The sequence below is a fragment of the Vanellus vanellus genome (genome assembly GCF_965231255.1).
Source record: "Vanellus vanellus genome assembly, chromosome: 7".
NCBI classification, from domain to species: domain Eukaryota; kingdom Metazoa; phylum Chordata; class Aves; order Charadriiformes; family Charadriidae; genus Vanellus; species Vanellus vanellus.
Window position 1 is genome coordinate 19,174,964 of NC_138912.1, and position 22,446 is coordinate 19,197,409.

A 22,446-nucleotide genomic window follows, 5' to 3' on the forward strand; every position below is an offset into this window, starting at 1 on the left:
TAAATATATGCAAGACTTTTATATGATAACATGTATATAATTATAACAGCAAATGGAAGACTTGAAATACATCAGAAAACATCTTTGGCTGAAAAATACAGAGGCAGGTTTTGGGTGCTCTTGTCTCAAGAAATGCACGAACAACCTTCTGCCAAAATGCAACAAAGCCAAACGAGAGACGTCTTAGGTTTTCTACGCTTTTGGTGTCTTTACGTAAGATTTCAATTCAAAACAAACAAACAAAATAAATAGCAAAATACTGTTTTGGTGAAAACACAGCTTCTACTCAGACTTGCTAGCATTCGCAATGTAAATAGACGCGAGGTGCCATCCTGCTCTTTAAGAAACCTGAAATTTGATCGTGGTCCCCAAAAGAAGGAGATACTCGCAAAGCGCCACATCCTCCTGCCCGCCCCTCTCGCCGGTCCCGACGGCAGACCGAAGACGGGCTCGGCCCAGGGCGATGCTGCGGGCAAATCTCCCTCCGTGCGGTTACGACGGTCGCTGCATCCCGGGGACTTCCCACGCCGTTCATTCATTCCCCCTCCTCCCCCCCCAACCCGAGCCGTCAGCAAAGCTCCGTCCGACCGTGGGCCGCCCGCTCCGCCGCCTCCCGCCGCGCCGCGCCGCGCCCCGGGGCCGCCGCCCGACGTTGCGGCTCCTCCACCCCAGCGCTCCGGGCGGAAAGCCGCGGGGCTGCCCCGCCGCCCGCTCCGCGCTCGGGACGGTCCCCTCCACCACGGGAGGAGCCGCGGCGAGGCCAAAGGCGAGCGGCCCCCGGCAGCCGGCGCGGTGAGTAGCCCCAAAGCCGCCCGCCCCGCCGCCCGCCGCCGCGGGGGAAACTGAGGCAGGCGGCGGGGACGGCGGACGGAGATGCCCCCGCAGGCGGCTGCCCTCCCAACCCCGAACGGCGCCGGCTGCCAGCGGTCCCGCCGTCCCCTCGAGGGGCGTTCCGCCGGCGGGAGCGGCCGGGGGGGCCCGGGGGAGCGCCCCCGATGGGGAGCGCGGCGGCGGCGGGCGGCCCGCGGGGGCTGCGGGCCCTTACCGGGTGCCTGCTGGGCGCCCTGGTGCTGAGCACGCTGGTGGGCAACGCGCTGGTGTGCCTGGCCGTCCTGCGCTTCCGCCACCTGCGCGCCAAGGTCACCAACTGGTTCGTGCTGTCACTGGCTGTCTCGGACCTCTGCGTGGCCCTCCTGGTGATGCCCTGGAAAGCGGTCACTGAGGTGGCTGGTGGCTCCTGGCTCTTTGGCAGCCGGTTTTGTGACACCTGGGTGGCCTTCGACATCATGTGCTCCACCGCCTCCATCCTCCACCTCTGCATCATCAGCCTGGACCGGTACTGGGCTATTGCCAGCCCCTTTCGCTATGAGCGCAGGATGACCCAGCGCCTTGCCTGTGCCATGATAGCCATGGCCTGGGCCCTCTCCATCCTCATCTCCTTCATCCCAGTGCAGCTACATTGGCATAAAGCCAAGGACGTGAGATATCCAAGCTCCTGGCTGCCTGGGACACCCCGCTGTGATGTCAGCCTGAACCGCACTTACGCCATCACCTCCTCCCTTATCAGCTTCTACATCCCTGTGGCCATCATGATCATCACCTATACCAGGATCTACCGAATTGCCCAGGCCCAGATCCGCCGCATCTCCACCCTCGAGCGAGCAGGGGGCCAGTGGCCAGCTCATGGCAAGGAGCCCACCTCCTCTTTGCGGAGTTCCCTGCGCAAGGAGACCAAGGTGCTTCAGACCCTCTCTGTCATAATGGGAGTCTTCGTTTGCTGCTGGCTGCCCTTCTTCCTGCTCAACTGTCTGCTGCCTTTCTGCCAGCCCGAGCAGGAGAGTGACCATGAAGGACAGTCACCCTGCGTTGGCCAAACCACCTTCAACATCTTTGTGTGGTTCGGCTGGGCCAACTCCTCAGTGAATCCAGTGATCTATGCTTTCAACGCAGACTTCAGGAGGGCTTTCAGCAACCTGCTGGGCTGCCGGTGCTTCTGCTGTGGCACACCCAGATCTGCTGTGGAGAGGGTCAACTTCAGCAATGAGCTGGTTTCCTATCACCACGATACCACCTGCCAGAAGGAAGGAGCTGCCTCATCGTCAGTCCCCCCCGCCGCCATCACTGCCTGGGTGCAGCCCGTGCCCCATGCCGTAAGCCTTCAGGGAGAGGACAGCAGTGAGGAGATGTCTATGGAGAAGAGGCCTGTGACTTCTCAGACGCAGGCTGCCCCTGGCAGCAGCCCCAAGAGTCATCAGGTACCAGCCATTTTGCAATTTGATTGCGAGGCAGAGCTGTCCCTGGAAACGATTACGCCCTGTACAGGGCTTGGTCGGTGTGAGGGACCCCATCGCCCCATTCCAGAGGGATAAGTGACTGTGCGGTTCTCACACACACAGCCATCCCATGGGGAGAGTTCACTCTGCCTGGACATGAGATATGCCCGTCTCCCAGCAAACAAAGTCCCATCCCAGAGGGATGGGGACCTGCTGCTCTTACCCCAGAGGGGTGATGGGTATACGAAGTCCACCCCAAAAGCATACAGCAACCACGTATTAACCTCTTCCCACAGCCACCTTCACCCCTTACTCTCTTTCATAGCCAGTATACATTTCCCATGCATTTGTTCACCCCCATGCTTCAATCAAACTTGTGGTATTTATTAAGAATAGTGAGATAACTAGATTAAAATAAAAACTACTCATAGCTTGAGACTCTATAATATAATCTTGCATAGATAAATTAATCTTGGATTTAGCTTCATTGCTGAAACCCATTTTTCCCCCCCTCATGGTTTCACATCATACACGTGCATAGTTCTGGTCTTAAAGGTTTGTGTTTGGGTTTACTTCTGGGTTTATTTCAAACTGTCTGTCTGGATTTACACTTCTGACTATATGTTTAGGCTCTTAAATAAAAATTGCTCTATTAAAACATCGCTATCTTATGTTGAGTCAAAAGACTGCTCAGAACCTTGGAAAACTAAATTGCTTTTATGTCAGACCTCAAACACAGTTTCAGGTGCCAAACTTTTGTATCCAGGCTTAACAATCACAGAATCACAGAATGGTCAGGGTTGGAAGGGACCTCTGGAGATCAAATGATTAATGATTTTGAGCTAGGATCTTCCTCATCCTCAGATGTTAGAAAATGTAGTATTGTATTAGGCTGAAGTTACAGCAGGATGGTGTTTGAGAACTAACACTCCAACTCCAGTGTGATTTAAGCTGCTATCAGCTGAGGCAGCTGCAATCCTTTCTCCTACTAGTTCAGGCAGCCGATCCCTTCCAGAAAGCAAGCTGGTCCACAAAATGAAAAGTTACTACCAGGTCATCTCTCTGAACCCATTTCACTACTTGTAGACATGAACAGCAGCAAAAGGCAGAGCAAATGGGTGTTGGATGGCTTGCAGGAGAGAAAATTCTGGGGGAACTTGACAATCATTCCTGTATATGTAGAAGGATGCAGCAGACATTAAGGAAATACAGCGGCACCTCTCTGTTCTCCACTTCTCTGTCCACCACTTAGGAGTTCTGCAGCTAACCATTTAATACTGTGCTCCACTAACCACCATCACTACCCTGTTTTTCTGTCCTTCACCTATGATTGACCTTGATTCATCTAAGGAAGATGATGGAGATGCAACTGTCCAGAAAGAGACGTCAAGAATGCTTACACTGCAAGAGTTTTCTTGGGACGTTCAGTTTTACATCTTTCAGAACAGTGATCCATGCTGAAAAGCCAGCCACTGAAAAGCCAGACTTTCCTCCCAGTGATCATTCTCCTGCTCCCTGGGAATTTAAATCATTTGTAGTTCTTAAGTTCTTGTACACATTTCCCTCCATTACATTAATTCTTATGAGAAACATTGCTTTTGCTGTCCTGATCTTTTCAGGGATGTGTCCTTCATGGATAGTTGGGTGTGGCTGTAATCTGTTCTTCATGGCCAAGACTGGCGGGACAAGAGGTAATGGGCTTAACTGTAAGAAAGACCAAGGTAAGACTTTGGAAAAACTTCCTAAGAATAAGGATAATTAAGCACTGGAGTAGCTTGCCTGGGGAGGTTATGACATCTCTCTCAGTAAAAGTCTTTAAGATAACATTGCTAAACATCTGTCAGAAATGACATTGGCATTGTTAATCCTGTGTTGGGGCAGAGGCATAGTGCAATAGTCTCTTGAGATCTTTTTTAGTCCTGCTTCGCTATGACAACACGGCTCCTTAAGCACCAAGCTTAAGATGTTTGATTTTTTTTTAATGCAATAATCCTTAGCTATTTTCTTGAAGGCAAAAAAAGCATACAGCTAAGACCTTTAAGACCCCATTGCTGCGTTTCCCTTCTTCTCTTAGCGATTACCCATTTTTCTTAGCATTTAACAGCTATCATTCAGCATGCCTAGTGCCTCATCTGGAGAGCAACCCTGAAATAAACCTGTATTTCCTTAAAAGAGATACAAGATGTGTGTTCTTTGTTTTGATTCCCTTTGATTATTTTCTAGGTTATGATAAGTGAACTGTATATATAATCAGATGGCAAAGGGTCAATCAATTTGTGAGATTTTCCTTGCTACACTGCTTCCTTCTTGCGTAAACCAGAAACACATCTTGTAAGAGTGTCAGCATCTTTTCTCTCCTCCAGAACTCCAAAACCCCCAAATTATATCTCAGAGCTGTGAGACTTCTCGTCTCACCCCCTCCACACTACAACCCATCCTGAGGATATACTGACACACCTGATAAGACACTGTTCTGCGGCGTGACTCCCGTGCTGCCTGCGACCCTTCTGTTTCTGTTGCAAGAGTTTCAGCCGGCTCCATCCCTCAGAGAGTTAACTCTCCCTGCCCACACACATCTTCCTTCCGTGGGCAGGCAGTCTTCTGGCAGTCAAGGCCACACATGAAATTATTACGCACTGGAGGTTCATGTGTTTTTTTTTTTTGTTTGTTTGTTTGTTTGTTTTTTTAAGTGTTTGTACAGTCTCATTATCAGTGCTAAAAGCTGTTAATTAACAGAAGGGAATGATTTACCTTCTCACAAAGTTTGCCCTGCCTATGGGAGCTGTCTCACCCAGGAAGGGGTCTGGACTTAATACATAGAGTGATGGAAACTTAGTGTATGACAGAGTGGGCTGCAGAAATTAAGCAATGAATATATTTGAATAACGTTTTCTCTTAAGAATAATCAGAAATGCATGGTAGCTTTGATTTATGAAACTATATTTGTGTCAAGAATAGAAAAAGCTATTTGTATCAGTGCTTGTGACTATAGTTTAAATAAGGTTCATTAATAGGTCAGATTGTACCTGAAAATAAATGGATATTTACCGGAAGAAAAAAACCACATGGCCCTTACTGAAGCTTTTTAAAGGCACAATTTAAAATTGCTCTTTGTAAGTGATGCTGGAAATAGTTGTTTGTACCTAAGTGACAACAGTCATTACTGATGTGTAGATGATACATATTATAATAGTTTACAGCTGTAAGGTCCATTGTAGCAAGTGCAGTGTAATGTTCAAGGCTGCAATAAATTTCAGAAATTGCGTATTATAAACTGTTTATACTCATTTTAAATGGCATATTACTGAAGGTACTTCATATGAAAGCTGCAGTGCATAGCCCATCAGACTACGTCTTCTGCTGTTGCTGATTAAATAACACATAAATATTGATACTGTATGTATTTTTATTTTCCTACACTGGGAAGGCTCCCGAATGTTAAGCATACTACAGACCACGCAGTTCTGTGAACAGTAAATGAGGAAGATTTATTTCCCCAAGATTTTTTTCTGGTGATCAACTGTGATTTCTAATTGACATTTTTCTCATGACAGGGCAAGCTGCTGTGTTAGATTACACAAGATTCAATTAGCATTGTTAGGTTCAAGTCTGATGAGATATATTAAACTTATTACAAAAAGCCAAAAGTTTACTTCAACAGAAATTAAGAGGCAAAATTATTTTCTACTTACACCCTTGCAGTCACTCAAAAGAAACACCTTCCAAAGCAAAACCTTGGCAGTACTTTATTATCCATTTCTGGGTCACAACTTTCTTAGCTTGGCAGGACAAAACACTCTCCTCATTTGCGATTCATTATTTTAGGGAGGTCTACGGCTATTCCTTAAACACACTTTTTGCAACTCAGATGATCAAATCTACATACTACTTTATTTATTCACCACAATATATGTAAGGCATTTTACTGACTAAAAGCAGTTCAGTTCCACGCCTAGTAGTTCCACATTTACAATACCATTAACATCACAAGGACCTAAAAAATAGCTTTCAAATAGCCTGGCTGTCAAAACAGTCCAACCTCACAGATACCTTATCTAAACACTCTTATTAGCCAACATCTAAACATCCGAATCAAAACATGTTCCAGTTCAGCAAAGTGGGGCTTTTTGATGTATACCAAATGCCTTCTCTGTTCAGGCACATAATTCCCACTCCCTTTCCTTCTGTCAGCCTGCAAACTTCTCACCCAGCTACACCTCCTGAGAGCGCTTATTTCTTTCTACTGCACAACTGAAATGAATACAAACTTCTTGTGGTCAACTGAAAGCTTACACACGTGCGCTGACACGACAGCCCTCCTCACTATTACTTCGCATGTGAGAAATAGGGATAATGTCTCTGTAGCCTCCTTGGGCGGCTGTAGAGATGCTTGTCCAGCTGAGAGCTCTTCCCTGCTGTCAAATTTCTCTGAAATTGTTCATTGGGTTTAAAAGTTAATCATGGGGGTGAACGGAGACAGCTATGTGCAGGCACGTGTGCGTAGCTTCTTAGACAACTGGGCTAAAAAGTAAACAGCATTCTTCAAAGAAAAGGAAACGTAAACTTCAAGGCAGAGGTCTCTGGAGCTGGAGACACAGTGGGGCGAGGACAAGAACTCCATCCTCAGGAAAGAGCCAGGCTGGTTCCCACACCACTGTGTGGCAGAAGTGCCAGGTGACATTTCTGTAACCAGCCATCAGGGTGGTGGTTCCAAGACCAAATGTACTGCCACCAGATACACACAGCACCTTCGTAGCAGGAGGCAACAGTAGGACAGCAGAGATGTACTTGAATGCCACACTGATGCAAAATTTCATCTTGCTTTCGAAGCAATAATTTTTTAAAAGATCAACTACAACACACATGCATCCTTGACATTATGCTTACATTTTTGTGTTCTGTTATTTATTAAGCTTATCTGCTTGCCTGTCTTCTTATTTACGTAGGGCTTTATTTTGCATTACACACAGACTTTCAGAGGTCACCACTGACTGTAAGCAGCTTGTTACAGCTACAGCTCTGCCTCCACGCAGAATGGTTCCAGCAACCGGAAGGGACTGAAAAAGCACACGTCACTTGCCATGAGAAGACATAAAGCCTTGGGATAATTCTACAATTCAAACCATAATAACAGAAAAAGGCATTCTCAGAGAAACTCCCCCTTCGCAAAATCCTAATATGCAAAACCTAAAAAGATCAGATTTCCTCCCAGTCTCCCCCTCCCCTCATGTTAGAAGTCTACCCATGTATCCAATCTGCAGGGAAAGTCTTCCACCTTCCCCATCTTCCTTCTCCTTCACAAATGCACGCAGATCTGCAGATATTGCAGAGGGAAAGGGTTTCCAGCTCTAACTCTTCCCCTCCTTCCCACAACCCGCTGCTCCATCTTTGAATAATAGGCAAAGCATTAAAAAAAAAGAAAATCAAAAGGAAACCACCACCAAAATGACAATAGATTCCACTGTCCACAGTCTAAGCAGCCACTTCTCAGGGTGAAAACCAGTACAGTCAACATGGATATTCAGCTCTATATTTATATAAGCTTTTTGGTTCCTCCACTTGGATGTTTTCAGGAAAGGCAATTCATAAAAGGCTGTGAAAGTTATTTCAGCCTTTTTATATTGCAAAATATATTTCCAAGGCATCAGAGGAAACAATATTTTTCCAGAATTAGTCTTTCCTCCTCCTCCCTTTTTTTTCTTGTTAAATTGCTGTAATTTGTTTTGCTGAGTTGAATACAGACTAAATAACATGGTGTCTGTCCTTAGAAAGTCCATCCAAATATATGTGCAAATGGAAAATAAATTAAATAGTTCTGATTTAGCAACTAGTACATATAGTTGCTATGATAAAGATAAAAATATTAAATCTCATCCACAAGTGAATCCAAAGTTAGGTGTAACTTTAACAAATGCTGAATTCAGTGGAAATATCAATGTAAAGGAAGCCAAGATCATGCCTCAACTGTATTTTATTTTTTTTCTTTACCCTCTGATACTAAGCTGATGCCTTAACATTTCAGTAAAGCTTTGATTTCAGTGAGAAACAGCTGACCTAGGTAGTAAAAAGAGAAATCTGTTACAAAACTCAGTTGCCATAAGCATCTGTTGCTTTGCTTTTGCCAAAATCATGCCTCTTGTGTTGGATTTCAGATGACGCACCTACGCACACCATATTAAGTATATTTCAATCAGTTGAGTACTTCTCAGTAAAAATTCTTTTGTGAAAAATTATCTGTTCTTCATAAACTGTTTTGTTGTTGGTTGTTTTTTTTTGTTTTGTTTTTTTTTTTTTTTTTCTCTCACCTGGGGGCTTGAAGTGCCTTTCTGGATGTTAAGCACTACCAGTCCGGTCCCCCTGGACTCTGATGTACTTAAGCGGTTTCATCACCATGGTTACAGACTCCCACCACATAACTCTCAATTTTATTTACCTCATTCTTATAACTTAACTCACTTTCCTGAATCCTCTCCCCTTTCGTACTGCAAAGGGACATACAGCAGGATGCACCCCTTGGGTACAAACTACTCCTCAATTTTCTGTTTCTTTTAAGAACCGATTTGCATTTACACCAAAGGCAGGCACAGAGAAGCGCAGCAAGAAGATTTGTTAGTTCTGAATTTTCCTAGCATATTTGTCTTGAGAAAACAAAACTTATAGTAATCCTGATCTGGGCTTGTTAACCCTCACCAATCCCCAACTGTATCTAATCATTCAATCATTTTAGAAAACCTAAGGCTTATGCTTGCATTTCCCGATTTTCTAAGTTAACTAGCTACACTACAGGAAAATCGTCTATCAGTGGAACTACTGACAGCAATCAATACAGTGCGGACATGTATGCAGGATCTTTACATGTGCATAGCATAAAATGAATGAAAACACTGAGGAAAATGTAGGTTTATCTTCATCAACCAGAGGAGCAGAATTTCATCTTCAGCCAGTTTTTTTTAGTTTAGGTAGTGAGAAGACATTTCCATTTGTAAAACTTGCAGAAACCGTTGCTAGGTTCCCCTTTTTCTTTAAAGATCATTTTCATAGAGTTTTCTGCAATTCAAGATTTTAATATTTTTTTAAACTAATTAAATTCATCTTTGCACCAACCCTCAGTGAGAACACATCACTTTATTTTACTCTTTCCATATTTAGATCCGAACTGGCTGAATGGAGTTTATATGCACCATTTCATGGGCTCAAATCCTGCGATGACTTCTGCATGAAAAGTAACTACCTACATGCGAGCAAGTTGTCTAAGCTTCTAGTACAGTCAGTGGAGATCTAGACCAGTCAAATGTGTCCAGAGGGATTTATTGGACCAGGTGAAGATACCTACTTTAGGATGAGAGGAAAAACTCCCCAGGCCCTGACTAGCTGAAGGGGAGAAAAAAAAAGACACTGATGGGGGATAGCAACAGACAAGAGATAACATGATTGAGAGCGCAAACTAGTTGCATTTTTTTGCTGTTGGTAACAAAGCTGAATCAGTAGAGATCATACTAAAAACTTGACAAGAGGTAATGATCTTTACTGTGTATGCAGAGCTGGGTTTGATCTTTTGTTTGATGGTCAGTCTGAAAAGTCTAACATCCCATTTAGATTTTAGGAAATAAAAATATGAAAACCAAAGTGATAAGAACGATCAGTTTTTCAAAGCAGTTTAAATAAATGAATGCATAAAATAACATAGAGCATATAGTGTTTACTAATGCCTAAATCAGTAATATAGTCCTCAGAGGCAGCATCACAGCAAATGTTCTTGGTGCACATTTGTTGACAGAGGGAAGGAAATATACGAGAGATGAGTTTCAAGGCAGTAAACGCGCAATGAGACATTATGTCTCTTATGTTTTGGACTATAGCAGAATATTAGTGCTGCCAAACTACATTGTGACAATAAATTAATTGACAGTGGTAATCAATAACCACAATTTTCACTCTAAGCGTGCTTATCCTGTAGCCACGAATTACAGTAGCACCAGACTGATGCCTCTTTGGTGTGCTGCCAGCCTGCAGCTCTTCAAGAGCTTAAAAAAACCCAACCAAACATCTGCACCATCGTAACCCAGAAAGCGCTCTGCTACAGTCACTCCCACTATTACACCTTTCACACCCACAGCAATAGTCAAAAGAAATCCTCTGCTCTGCTAGGTGGACCTCCAAAAAAATGAAAGACTTTGCCCATATTCTCCAAAGCCTGTCCCTTTCCCAGGGCGCTGGCACTTGGGGACAGGGGCTGTTCCGCATGAACAGGACATCCTTGAGGTGCTCTGCTCGTGTCCTTTCATGCAGCGCTGTGGCTGCATTACTGCTGGAACCCTCTATTGCTGCTGCGGTGGCCCCTTGGTGAACAGCGTGGTGCTGGGCCTGCCACTGCCCCTTGTGTGCTGTCTGACTGACAGTGCTGTCCTGCTGTCTTCTTCACAACGTCCTTGAAGAAGCTTGGAAGAGGAGAATCCTTTAGAAACCAAATCGTTCGATAAGTGGCATCAACAACAAAAGCCACGTTTGCGCTTACATTTATGCGGATGTTCCTCCAGTGTGATGTTCTCCTTTCAAACAGTTTTTAAAAGGTAACAGTGACCACTTCTGCTTTTGTTTCCTTTCCCACTTTTCATTTCCAGCTGCGTATTTTTAGGCCCCCTGTTTTGGCTTAACACTTTAGCACTGACCGTAGGTATTCCCCGCAGGCCCAGCCCGGCCACCTAGACTGCTTTTTAACCAGCCCAACAGCATTTTACTCATAGGAAAACTCTTCTTGAAAACAAAGGCATTTTTTATTGATGGAGCTCTAATGAAAGTTCTGTACCATCGATGCATTTCAAGAACCTTTTAAGGCTATATTTTAATGGGTATTAAGATAGCTTGCTCTCAAGATAGCCACCTAAATAACTTCATAAAATGCGCACATACAAGGCACAAGGAAGCATAACACACAGAGCAACTATTACTGGGAACAATAGGCTGGTTTGGGGACACGACAGCTTACTGCAGGCTTCTTTCAAGAAGGGGCTACATTTTGACTGTACTTATGCTACTAAAGGAGCATAAAGTAGCTTGAAAGTTGTTTGTAGTGGAAACCATTTCCTTGAGGTGGGGTAAAAAGTCACTATGATGATCCTCAGAGGCACTACCTTTGCACATCTGGGGCTGGTCCAGGGACAAGAAAACACAGAGAAAGCATAATGCCTTTTGTGCTGCGCTGATATCTGACAAGTCAAATAAACTGATTTTATTTGAAGCACAGGTCACTGTGGTCACTACTACCATCACGTTTGCTTCCAGATAATGCACAATAGCTTTTTATCTGAATATGCATTACCTTTACTTCTTTTTTTATAGAAACAACATTTTATTTTGCTTCTGAATAATCCCCCTTGTGAATTTACGCCTAACTTTCAAAGACAAGCAAATTGGACAGGCAAAAAATTTGAATTGTAAATGTCTTGTTGAGCTTCAGTTGTTGTTTAGTATGTCTTACTTTATAAAGCTGAAATGTGTAATTTTGGGGTGGCGCAAGCTGAGTTCAAACAATGCCTCAAGTCATATGTTTCCAAATATATTTTTTTTTCTCCCTAGGTGTTGCTACAACACGCCTGCTCCCCTGCAGTCCAGTCAAAAGAGTCATTCCTGGGAAACAGACTGACAGAACACGAAGGAAATCTATATACAATAAAAAAAGAAATAACCTTGAAGGCAGAACAGCAGTACAGGGGAAAATTTTCATGCAGTTTAATACTACATGAGTAGTATTGCCAGTAATATTTCTGTATTACTTAGTAAAATCATACATTTCCATTTAGGAAATGCTCATTGCTGTCTCTTAACATCAGCTGTGGTGTGTTTGCAATGAAACAGAAAATTTTCCTCATTAACATTATATTGTGACTTAGGCTATAGGATTTTTGAGGCAGAAGACACATCAATTTTGGCAAGATTATCATGTGTGATAAGAAAGAAAAAAGCGCTCTTCATGGCATGTTGCTCCACCAGCAGACTTCTATAACTTCAGTCTACTGATACATATTAAAAAGGAAAATACAAAGAATTTCATCACCTCCAAGGGATTAATCTGGAAGAGCTGGATGTACCGAGCAGAAGGAGTCATTGTGATTTTGACAGCCTTTAGGTTGAGCATCTAACATCATGAAATCTTGTATCCACAAAATAGATTTTTCCTAAATTTCAGTCTGCCTGCATGCAATCCCACTGCTCTATATTGCCTGCCACCATCCTAGCGTGTGTCCTCCATACACTACAAGCAGTTCCTTCCCTGCCTAATACTGTAGTATTGCTGAGATTCTGTTACCACCTGACCTGGTAATATAACGATCTCATCTCTATGCTCTCCTATTAGGCCAGGGTGTGGCAAAATTATTTTCTATTTCTAATGGAGTAATTTAGGCCCAGAGACCAGGATGCAGAAAGGGGAGAGCAATTGCAATCTGCTAACAGAAGAAAAGACACATTATGTGACCACGTTGGATGTAGAGAGATTGCACAAAAGGGCAAAGTGCGTTCATGAGGTGCTTCATCCAGCAACTGAACTAACGCTCTGCACACCTCTTGTCTCCTGTCTCTGAGAAGCAGCTTTCCTCTGGATGCACTCAGTCCACAATGGGAAGACTTCTTTCAGAAACATGAAGTCTTTAGGAAGATTGTAGATCCCAGAGGGTGTTCCTTTCCAGGCTTAACAAGTCCCAGGTCCTGCTCAGAGGTCACCCAGCGATGTAGTCCACCGCATAGCAGAGGGGACGGTGGGCTGCAGCACAGGGACAGCAGCAGAGTGTCAGGTCAGGACTTCGTTTATGTGATTTTCTCCTTCGGAGCTCACCAAAATACAGTCAGAACCAGCCTACATCTCCAGTGAGATAGGCTTGTCCGACTGGCTGTCAGGATGCCTGGGGTTTTGACATTCTGTTTTGGGGGTGGGAACATGTATTCTACCTACATTTCTGGTTTGCTATATGTACCACAAAAACAATACCTATTTCCTAACTTGCGGAGCAAAGGGGATGAATTAACTAGTTTCTCCACAACTCTTTGAAGCACTAGCACGGGTGCAACAAAAAGATTCCTAGGTTTTGTGATTCACTTTTCTTTCTAAATTGACCAAAAAAACTCTTAGGGTGATTGTTATCTTGCTTAAGAAATACAAGAAGGAACTTCAGTTTATCAGTTGTCCAATTCTGTCCTAGTTTGCTAACCCCTTGGTACATATTGAGAGTAGCAAGGCAACGGGGAAAGTAATTGTGCTCTTTGGGAACAACAGCAACTATGAAATATGAAGGGAAAATTATGTGTTTTGGATATAAATTCTGTTATCATTTCTAAGCTTTCCACAGCTGTCTATGTGAAGTTCTCCACATGCACCAGAAGCCTTTCACAGATGTGTTAGGACTACAAGTGCAGGCTGGTCCTGGTGGCAGAACTCACAGACGCTATGGTGCACCTGGGCTTTTGGGGATCCAGACTGAAGAGCTCGCAGTAGCAAACTAAAAAAAGAAACCAGGTGGGTAAAAATGTACAAGTGCGGTGTTCAATATTGTTTGTTTTTACGGGTAGAATATTCTGTATCTTCTACCACAGGAATAAAATACCATATTTTCTAACACAAAATACCATTAAAAGAACGGATTGAAAGACTGTGCTTGCAGCAAAGGCTTGGTAATGGCATGCACATTTGTATCAAACAAAAAAAAACCTTTTTGGAAACTTGGTGGCCTGCGTAGCGTCAAGGCAAACAAACACCAGCAAAAACATGCTGCTCAGCTGCTTCTATTAATATTAGGTTCTTAGTTCTCCTTTTAATCAGGTTTCTTTCCTTGATGTTTGTTATGTTTGGGGTTTTTTTTGTTTTTGTTTTGTTGTTGTTGTTTTGGGGTTTTTTTTGTTTTTTGGTTTTTTTTTTTTCTCTATTTGGTGCTTATGCACATTATAACTCTACTTAAAAAAACCCACAATATCAAACTGGTTTTAATTTTGTAATCCAAGTGCCATGAATCACGTGCTGTCAGAATACAGGCAGGCTTGTATACCCTGTGTATTTCTGCCTCATAAAAATCACTTTCATTTGTAGGGCAGGGCCAACTTCACCGCTTGCTAGTGTCTAATACACCAGTGTTCTCCTCACTGCCTCAGATCTTTAGATTAAAACACAGTATAAACAAAAAAACCCACACCATTCTATACAACTCTTGATTTGCATTTTTGTGGGGGGAAAAAAGTCATCTACTTTTTAGGTTAGTGACATATTTCATAATTATGTATTAACATTTACTCTTTCTTATAACAGTCCACATCAGCTCACACCATGGAAAGCCAATATCCAGCCTTCAGTTTGTGAGCAGTTTGGTAAAAGAATTAAGCTCTGAATAAACTGAATATCTGAACAAGTTAGGTGTTGGAACTAACTGAAAGCGTTATCCATGTTATATATTTCCTTGGGAAAAAACAGACTATTTCTATTATGTTTTATTTAATAAAATTAAGCCTACCTGGTCAGTTTGTTGTATGTTTAATACATTTGTCATTTAGGTTTTCTGGAATTTTACCTGGAACATGGTAGATCTGACCTTTTGTTATAGAAATGATTTTTAAAAACTTGCATTTCAATATATGGTTTGGAGATTTTCTGCTCAAACTACAAGACATTTAATCTATTTTAAAGAATGCTGTCTTCTGTTTGCAACTTGGTTGTCAAATAATTATGATTTTTGTTTCCTTTTGGACGAGCTCTGCAACTACATTCCCTTAATAAAACCCTCACAACTTACATTTTCAGAATGTGAAATTTCCTCTCATTCCACAAAAAGAAGAAAAATAAGAAGCAATCCCACCCCTCTGAGTTTTCTCGGTGATCTGTACAACACGTTTCCTCCCACACGTGGCGAATGGGGAGTTCATGCTGCAGTACCAGGTTTTACATTACCAGCCGTCTGCCATCCTCACGCTATGCCTGCTGCTTCTTGAATAAAATGCGCTCTCACACCATCTGATACAAGTATTCTCTGGTATCATTTTAATAGCTGATCTCCTGCATCATTTTAGCTTTTTCCTCCCTTTCTACTCTTTAGCTGCTCTTCTCATTTAAAGGATGAGATAAGACTTTCATAGCATGTTGGTGATCCCCACCATGTTGTGAAAGACAGTAAAGAGAGAGTCTCAAGATGTATTTGTTGAGTTATTTTTAACACTTCACATTTCTAGAAATCTTCAGATTAAATGTTAGGTTTTCCCCCTCCCCTCCTTCTGTCTATGTCTAAAACAAGTGGCCAAGATCAATTTAAACGGCAACTCATTTTCATTCTACGCCACTTGCATGGGTTTTGAATTACATAGCAAACGTCCGTATGCACGTTGCAACAGAAGAATATATTTTCTGCTTCTTTAAATCAACTGTAGGATGACCAGCTGCAAGTTCTATGAAAGGCAATGGTCTTTTTTTGGTATTCTAATGAAGTCCTCTGTTTAGCAGTACTTGCAGTCAACTCTTTCTGTGATTTCCTCCACTATTAGAGGGCAGAGGCTGATTTATTTTCAACCAGCTTAAGTAATAGGAAAGGCAAAGCTGAAGTTCAGCCTTCCACAAGACTTAAAAGTTTTGATCAGCTGATAGAAAAGCCTGGAGCAGTAGGGGTGTTTTAGCAGCTCCCATACCAAGCTCAACAAGGAGCATTGTCGATGCCGAGGTCAGTCCATTAATTATACAATGAAGAATGAAGGTAGGAAACAGTGGTCACGTGGGTTCTCTGTGAAAGGAGACAACAATGACTCTTTGACAAACGTTTGAGAAACAGAAATGAAAAAGCTTCATAAGTTTCCTTATGAAGGTAAAGAATAAGCATGGTACCCTTTACATGACTAGAAAAGAAGCATTCTCACAGTGAAGGCAGATTATAGAAGAAAACGTTCAATAGGTGGCATTTTAAATAAGAAAAATTACATGCCTGGGAAAATCAGCATGCAGTTATGTATCTCTAATCAGAAATACAACAAACTGAGTTGAGAATATACAAGTCAAAGAAATGTATATACATATGGTCCAGGGAACAAAGTGGTTCTGACGGAGCAATGGAACCACTACCAGAAACTCAAATCGCAAAGACTTCCTGAACTCCAGTGTGAAAAACACAGCATCGGAGAACACAGGGCAAATATCTCAGACCAGCTTGGGAAAAAAAAAACAAAACTGCAGGGAATGTGAGACGGAAAAGATGATGGAAACATATGTGGAACAGTTCTTGTTAAAGCAAATTAATTGAGGATGAGCCGTATTCTGGGATGATTCTGAAGCGCCCTGCAATGGCCTGGCTTCCGACAGAGCATTCAGCAGCAGCGTGATCTGTTGACTGAAAGATGGGCTTTTGGATGATTTTAAACAGATTCAGCAGCATAAGAAATTGACTTGTAAATCTTCTAACCTCTGTACAATACTATGCATTTTATTTAACTTCTCTATCATTTTGCAAAAGCCATCTTTTGAATGAAAGGCTGGGTTGAACTTCTTTGGAATTTTATTGGCAGGAAAAGAAAGAACCAGCACACAAACACACCAAAAACCCTGACAAAGGCATCATCTGATCCTGGTGAAGAGCTTAAATAGGGTCTAGAAGAGACTTTAAAGGAAAATGTGAGCAAGGAAATCCACGTTTCACTTTGTTCCTTCTATGCTCTTGTAAACAGGACACAAAACTCAGATTTTCAGCTATCTGCAGGTTAAAGGTGCTAATAATATATTAACCAGTAAATAATCTTACAAAACTCTTTTCAGTTGTCGCACTTCTTTGCCAGCTTATGGTGGAAGGAGAAAAAAATGCTTCACAACTGTGCCTTGCAGTGCTTTAGCTCAGAGTGAGGGGCCATATAACTGTCTGCATTCAGAAGATCCTCCAGCATAATTGGACATGAAACATTAGACACCTCCCCCAGTAAAGGCAGTAAATACATGATACGCTTTAGGGATTGAACTTCTGAGGTGCCCAGCAGAGATGGATGGGACTGCTGGGCACCTTCCCAGTGTAAGGTAACTTCTTACTCTGCATCATGACCAAATTGAGAAATCTGTCTCTGCATGGCTCTTCAGCCACCAGTTTTTGTCTTTTATACAGTGCAGAGCTCGGCTTGCCCTGAACAAACCCAGTAACTGAGGTCAGTCTATCTCCCTGTAGACAATGCTTATTACCACATTAAGTACGCTTTTATTCTCTTGAGCCAGTAACAAGAAATAAATAATAATAAAAAAACCAATACGGTAGCTCAAACAAGTAGGTTAAACACAGCTATGCTCATGTTGTGTATTTAGAACAATTAAGATTTATGAATCATCAGTGTTCTTTACACTACCCACTTCTCTGAAAAGGAGCTTATAATGACAGGGCTGGAGACTGTGGCTTCTTTCCACTTGTAAAGCAAAAGTATTCTTGCAATCATTAGCAATTGTTGCTGCAATCCTAGTGGCTAAAATAAGGGGAATAACTTTGATTCTTCATAGTTACCGGAGCTTTCAGAAAAAAACAGATGGTTAACTCAACTGAATTTTCAAAGCTTGAAACCCTGAAGTCAAAGCCCTAACCCAGTTCCTTGTATGGTATCATCAACATGGGTGAAGTGGCCTATTAACAGAATACAGGTTTTTCAGTTCAGAGTTAAAATTTAACAGCATAATTTATTCATTGGCCAATGAGAAGTGTGAGTAAAGCTCTGGTCTGAACTTCTGAAATGGAAAGATGCATAAGAAGGAGACAGCTTTAAGCAGTGATTGAATTTTTACTACTGTCATATTTGCCCTCTTAGTTCTTTTCTTCTTCAGGTTAACAAGCCCATTGCTTGAACTGTGTCATCATAAATCAAATTCTCTACATCTGTGATACTCTCATTGCTCTTCTGCAGACTCAATCCAATTGATATTGATCTTTCTTGAAGAGCAATGCTTAAAACTGGATACAATGCCCCAGTCAAAGCCTAGCTTCAGCTCACACATTACTTCTTGTTTTATAGGTGATATCCTTGTTTATGTTTATGTGTCTGCCTTGTTCGCAGTTGCAGGAAAAATGTTGTCTCACATCCAGCTTGTGATTCACTGTAGCCTTATGTGCGTTTCTGCCAATGTGTTATTTAGGCAGCATCCCTCAGCCTGCATTTGTGCAGGTGTTTCAGACCCGTATCTTACACTTCTCTCCATTGAGCTGAACTTCATGTTTTAGACTGTTCCTCAGAGTGTTCATATGCACTTTCAAGTTGGGTTAGAATTTGGATTAGAGTCCAAACTGCAATCTAGCCCAGCACAGCTGGAATCCCTTCCAGTTTAGTCTCCTGGCAGGAGTCACATAGTAAGCACGCTATTTTGTTTACGTAGATGGACAAGCCCATTAACTCCTCAGACATTTGTTTCAGGCTCTCTGCAGATACAAGACAAGTATTTCTGCCATGGTGCACACTTTGATCACATTTTCAAAGATAACTCCGTAACCAGGTGAATTCTAGAATATAAAGGTTATATTCTAAGGCAAGGGGGACAGTGGGGAAGGAGAAGTCAAAACCCAGTCACAGCAAGTAACACAGACTCACTAGATTATTTTAGCTGCAACCACAGATCAAAAGGATACAGTGATTTTGGTAATGTAAGAATGATCTTTCCCTACTGCCCTGTTTTCAGCTGGGATAGAGTTAATTTTCCTCCTAGTAGCTGCTGTGGTTTGGATTTAGTATGAGAACAATTGAGATTAGAGCTGCAGTGGAACAGAGGGGAAGTTGTTAACAAGCACTGCGGCTACTCATTGATAACACATTGTTTTAGTTGTTCCTTAGTAATGCTTATATTAAGTCAAGAGCTTTTTCAGCTTCCCATAGAATCTGAGAGGGAGCATGGAGCAAGCTGGCCTAAGGAATATTCCATACCATAGACATCATGCTCAGTATATAAATGGGGGCTGGCCGAGGCGGGCAGGAATTGGCAGTCGCTGCTTGGGACAGGCTGGACAATCAGTCATCAGGTGGTGAGCAACTGTATTGCATCACTCCTTTTGTATATTCTTTTACCATTATTTTCTCTTCTGTTACTGTTCAATTAAACTGTCTTTATCTCAACCCATGAGGTTTTGGTTTTTTTTTTTCCCCTTTTTTTCCCTATCCTACTTGGGGGTGGGGCAGGGCGTGTGGCAGTGAGTGAAGGGCTGTGTGGTCCTAGTTGCCGGCTGGGGTTAAACCACAACAGTTCTTTTTGGCACCCAACATGGGGCATGACGGGTTGAGATAACCACCAATCTTACCAGAGCACATTAGAAAAAAACTGTTATAAGCTTTCGTTATGTTAGGTTAATAGTCGCTGGTCACAATGTTGATTTACTTGCTCTCAAAGTTGTTGTGCTTGTTCTTGAAGTTGTGTTTAGGAACACCTTACTTGCTGTATATGTTCCCTGTTGCATTGTTTATCACCTCTGGGAACTTGGTCAAGATTATAATTTTGCTGTACTTTTAACATTGGCTTATGATATCATAAAATTGTTGGTCATGAGACTAATCTGGTATTTGTACTCAACATCACCGTCATCTCCATACTTCAGCAGCCATCTATTGGAAACTATTAATAATTACACTTCCTACTTTTTCTCCTTGGAGAGCCAAAGCACAGGGGAGAGACCTTCCTTCACCTCCCCCTTTTCCTCAAGGCTAACTACAATAGCTCTTGATACACAGCCACAAGCTCCAGATAGAGCATGCAACAAGCCAACACCACACACCACCTCTCCGGCCCCGAAAGACTGTTATGACAGATGGAGCCCAAAGTCATGGACTAAATGAACTCAACAGACCTGTTAGAGGGATAGGTCACAGACTAAGGGAGTGGTATCCGTTTGTATAGATAGATATATACATATAAAAGACAGAAAAAGTGGTGAGGAGGAATAACCCTATGCATCACTACAGGTTAGGGGCTGACCTGCTGGAAAGCAGCTCTGTGGAAAGGGACCTGGTGGGACAACAGGATGACCATGAGCCAGCAATGTACCCTAGTGGCCAAGAAGGCCAATGGCACCCTGGGGTGCTTCAAGAAGAGTGTGGCCAGCAGGTTGAGGGAGGTTATCCTCCCCCTCTACTCTGCCCTGGTGAGGCCACATCTGGAGTATTGTGTCCAGTTCTGGGCTCCCTGGTTCAAGAAGGACAGGGAACTGCTGGAGATGGTACAGCAAGGGGCTATGAAGATGATTAGGGGACTGGAACATCTTTCTTACAAAGAAAGGCTGAGGTACTTGGGTCTTTTTAGTCTGCAGAAGAGAAGACTGAGGGGGGATCTTATCAATACTTAAAGGGAGGGTACCAGGGGGATGGGACCAGTCTTTTTTCACTGGTACCCAGTGATAGAACAAGAGGTAACAGGCAGAAACTTGAACACAGGAAGTTCCATCTAAACATGAGCAGGAAATTCTTTGAGAGTGGCAGAGCACTGGCACAGGCTGCCCAGAGAGGTGGTGGAGTCTCCCACTCTGGAGACATTCAAAAACCGCCTGGAGGGCATCTTGTACAACCTGCTGTAGGTGACCCTGCTCTGGCAGGGGAGTTGGACTAGATGATCTCCAGAGGTCCCTTCCAACCCCTACCATTCTGTGATTCTGTGAAGATTAATTGAAAAGTGTAAGACCAGGCATGATATAGATAGTATAGAATAAGGGGTGGATGCTGTCCTGGTTTCAGCTGGGATAGAGCTAATTGTCTTCCTAGGACTTGCTGTGTTTTGTATTTAGTTTGAGGATAATACTGATAAAACATATTGATTTAGTCATTGCTCGGTAATGCTTATATTAAGTCAAGGACTTTTTCAGCTTCCCGTAGAAGCTGAGAGAGAACACAAACAGGACAAGCTGGCCTAAGTAATATTCCATACCATAGATGTCATGCTCAGTATATAAATGGGGGCTGGCCGGGGGAGACAGGAATCCACAATCGCTGCTCAGGACAAGCTGGGCAATCGGTCATCTGGTGGTGAGTAATTGTATTGCATCACAATTTTGTATATTCTTTTACCATTATTATTTTCTCTTCCATTACTGTCCTATTAAACTGTCTTTATCTTAACCCACGAGGTTTTTGGTTTTTCTCCTTTTTCTCCCTCTTGTGGGATGTGGCAGTGAATGAACAGCTGCGTGGTCCTAGCTGCTGGCTGGGATTAAACCACAATGCCCCCCCCCCCCATACACATATCCCAATATAAAATTGTCGCATGCACAGGAAAACTAATACAGAAATAAGAAGTATCAAAGATGAACATCTGCTTTACTGCAAAAGATGAGTCACAATCATGGAGGAAAATGTGTGTGTAAATATAGGTATCAGAAGAACATGGGGAAGAAGATTAGGGAGGATAAAATTACTACATGGGGGCGCTAGGCAAGTTTCCATTCTGTTTCATTTTATTTTCTCAATTCCTGAACAGTAACAACTTGCATGAGATTTAAAGTAAATTTGTCCAAATCAAAGCGTAACAGCAAAGCATTCATTCAAGCACAGTAGTATTTCCCTCCAAACCTGATACGCTTGAGATAACCTGCCACAAAAGCAACCCCAAACATATTAGACACCTCCATTTTGCATTACGTAAATGAGAGCGAGAATGTGGAACATTATAATATAATAATATATAGCACTTACAGGTGGTCAGAACTTAATCTGAAAGCAACTCCAAGGTTTGGTGGACTAATAAGCTAAGGCACATGATATGCCTTGTGCTCACTGGAGCCACAGAGGGTCTTAAAAGTCACAATGCAGTTCTTTATAAGGCCTCACGGTACCCACAGCCCTAAGTTAGATGCCAAGATTCCTCCTACAGCCCATGGGAAGTCCTCAGCACCCTTGAAAGGGATTTACACAATCCAGCATGCCAAGCAAGGAGCCACGCTAACGGTCAGCTAAGCCTTGTCCTTCGGAGATAGTTATGTACATAACGCCAGGACAGAAGGAGATACTGGCTTCCACTTGAGATTCTTGGTTGTAAACCATCTCCTAAGGTTTGTTGCCTAAATGTAAGCCATTTTAGCTCCTTTTCATGATCCTCTCCCCCTGCTGGTTCCCCCTCCCCAAACAACCAAATAGGGAGAGCAATATCCCCATGCTCTAAGTATGAAATGCTGCAAGGAAGTGGGAGCTCTATTTGAAAATCCCCCCTTCTCCCTGAGATAGT

At 42.8% G+C, this 22,446-nt stretch overlaps 1 protein-coding gene across 1 annotated transcript; it reads left to right on the forward strand.

Moving 5' to 3' along the window:
• Positions 1-995: 995 nt before the first annotated feature.
• On the forward strand, positions 996-2,369 carry LOC309674296 (D(1)-like dopamine receptor; the record flags this gene model as incomplete). Its single annotated transcript, XM_082486312.1, has 1 exon — positions 996-2,369. The coding sequence occupies one exon, from the start codon at positions 996-998 to the stop codon at positions 2,367-2,369; it is 1,374 nt and encodes a 457-aa protein (XP_082342438.1).
• Between the last annotated feature and the right edge of the window lie 20,077 nt (positions 2,370-22,446).